This window comes from Olea europaea, unplaced genomic scaffold (assembly GCF_002742605.1).
Source record: "Olea europaea var. sylvestris unplaced genomic scaffold, O_europaea_v1 scaffold13934, whole genome shotgun sequence".
Lineage (NCBI taxonomy): Eukaryota > Viridiplantae > Streptophyta > Magnoliopsida > Lamiales > Oleaceae > Olea > Olea europaea.
The window spans coordinates 1-1,225 of NW_019231457.1; the positions used below are offsets into that span (position 1 = coordinate 1).

Genomic DNA, 1,225 nt, shown 5'->3' on the forward strand with positions numbered 1-1,225 from the left:
CGGGCTAAACAACTCATGGGTAACAAGCCTTCTCATTTTCTTCCACTGTTCTCCCCATGGAGAAAGTCCCGTTGTCAAGAATCCCCGGGTTGCATATTCAGTAGCCATGGTTATAGGTCTTGACACAAAAATAGAATCATGTTTATGCAGAAATTCTCGGGCGAGTTCTGGTGAAACTACCACTATTACATGAACTCTGCCCAGACGGATGCAGGCTATATTTGTTTTCAGTTTTTCCATTACCCCCTCTACCCATTTGAATACAGGCTTGTTTGTGTACACTTCAGGAAGGTTTCCGACTATAGGCCAGGAAAATGGACTAGGTGGAAGTGGTGGTTTATTGCTTTTGCTCGAAATTTTCCCATTGATAGTTAAAAAGATGAACATGCAAGAAAGGAGGAAAGCAGACATGAGGAAGAACATGGTGAATGACATTTGGAAATTGGTGCAATTCATTGCCTTTTAAGGTTTGCAAATTCGGGTTTTTATACACAAAAAAGTTGGAAGCCTCCAAAATTGATACCCAGAGTTCAGATTGTGATGATCTTCACACGGTACATTAAAAAAAATGAGGATAGGATTGCCTGCATCAAAGAAAAATTTCTTAGAATCCAATTCTTGTCAGTGTAACGTAGCTTCTAATAACGTACCCCTTGGACTAGAAACTCACATGTAAGATTTCATGAATATAGCTAACAATTAATCTACTTGTAATAAAATTATTTCCATCTTTGTTGACAAATGAATCATGGGCGCCACCTCATCATCTATCAACAAAGATTATAATTAAAAAAAAAAAAAAAACCTGTGAAACTTGCATAGTCTGCTTGCTACTATCAGCTTATTTGTTAAGTAATTATAATCATTTTAAATAATAATTAGATACAAATAAATGGTGAATAAATGGATATTAGTTGTAGGCTTTACAAATGTGTAAATAAAAAACAAAGTGATTAAAATACACCTACCAAACATGTTGTAAATAAAAAGCAAGTGATTAAAGAAATCTACGATATATGCTTTAATTATATGGACATAGACCTACTTTATTAATTCATCATTTAATATCACATTACATTTTTGTAAGGATATATAGCTTTACTCTTGGATAATATAGTTTTGGATGATGTCTTGAGTATATTTATATATGTGTGCGTGTGTTTACAAATAAAATAATTTATATTTTATAGTTTTAATGGCTATTTTAATTATAAGTAAAAAAGAT

At 32.8% G+C, this 1,225-nt stretch overlaps 1 protein-coding gene across 1 annotated transcript; it reads right to left on the bottom strand.

Moving 5' to 3' along the window:
• Positions 1-24: 24 nt before the first annotated feature.
• Positions 25-435, bottom strand: LOC111375634 (phenylalanine N-monooxygenase-like; the record flags this gene model as incomplete). The annotated part of the gene is made up of 1 exon (XM_022998492.1): positions 25-435. A coding segment is annotated over exon 1 (411 nt), but the record flags the coding sequence as incomplete, so codon positions are not given.
• Positions 436-1,225: the final 790 nt, after the last annotated feature.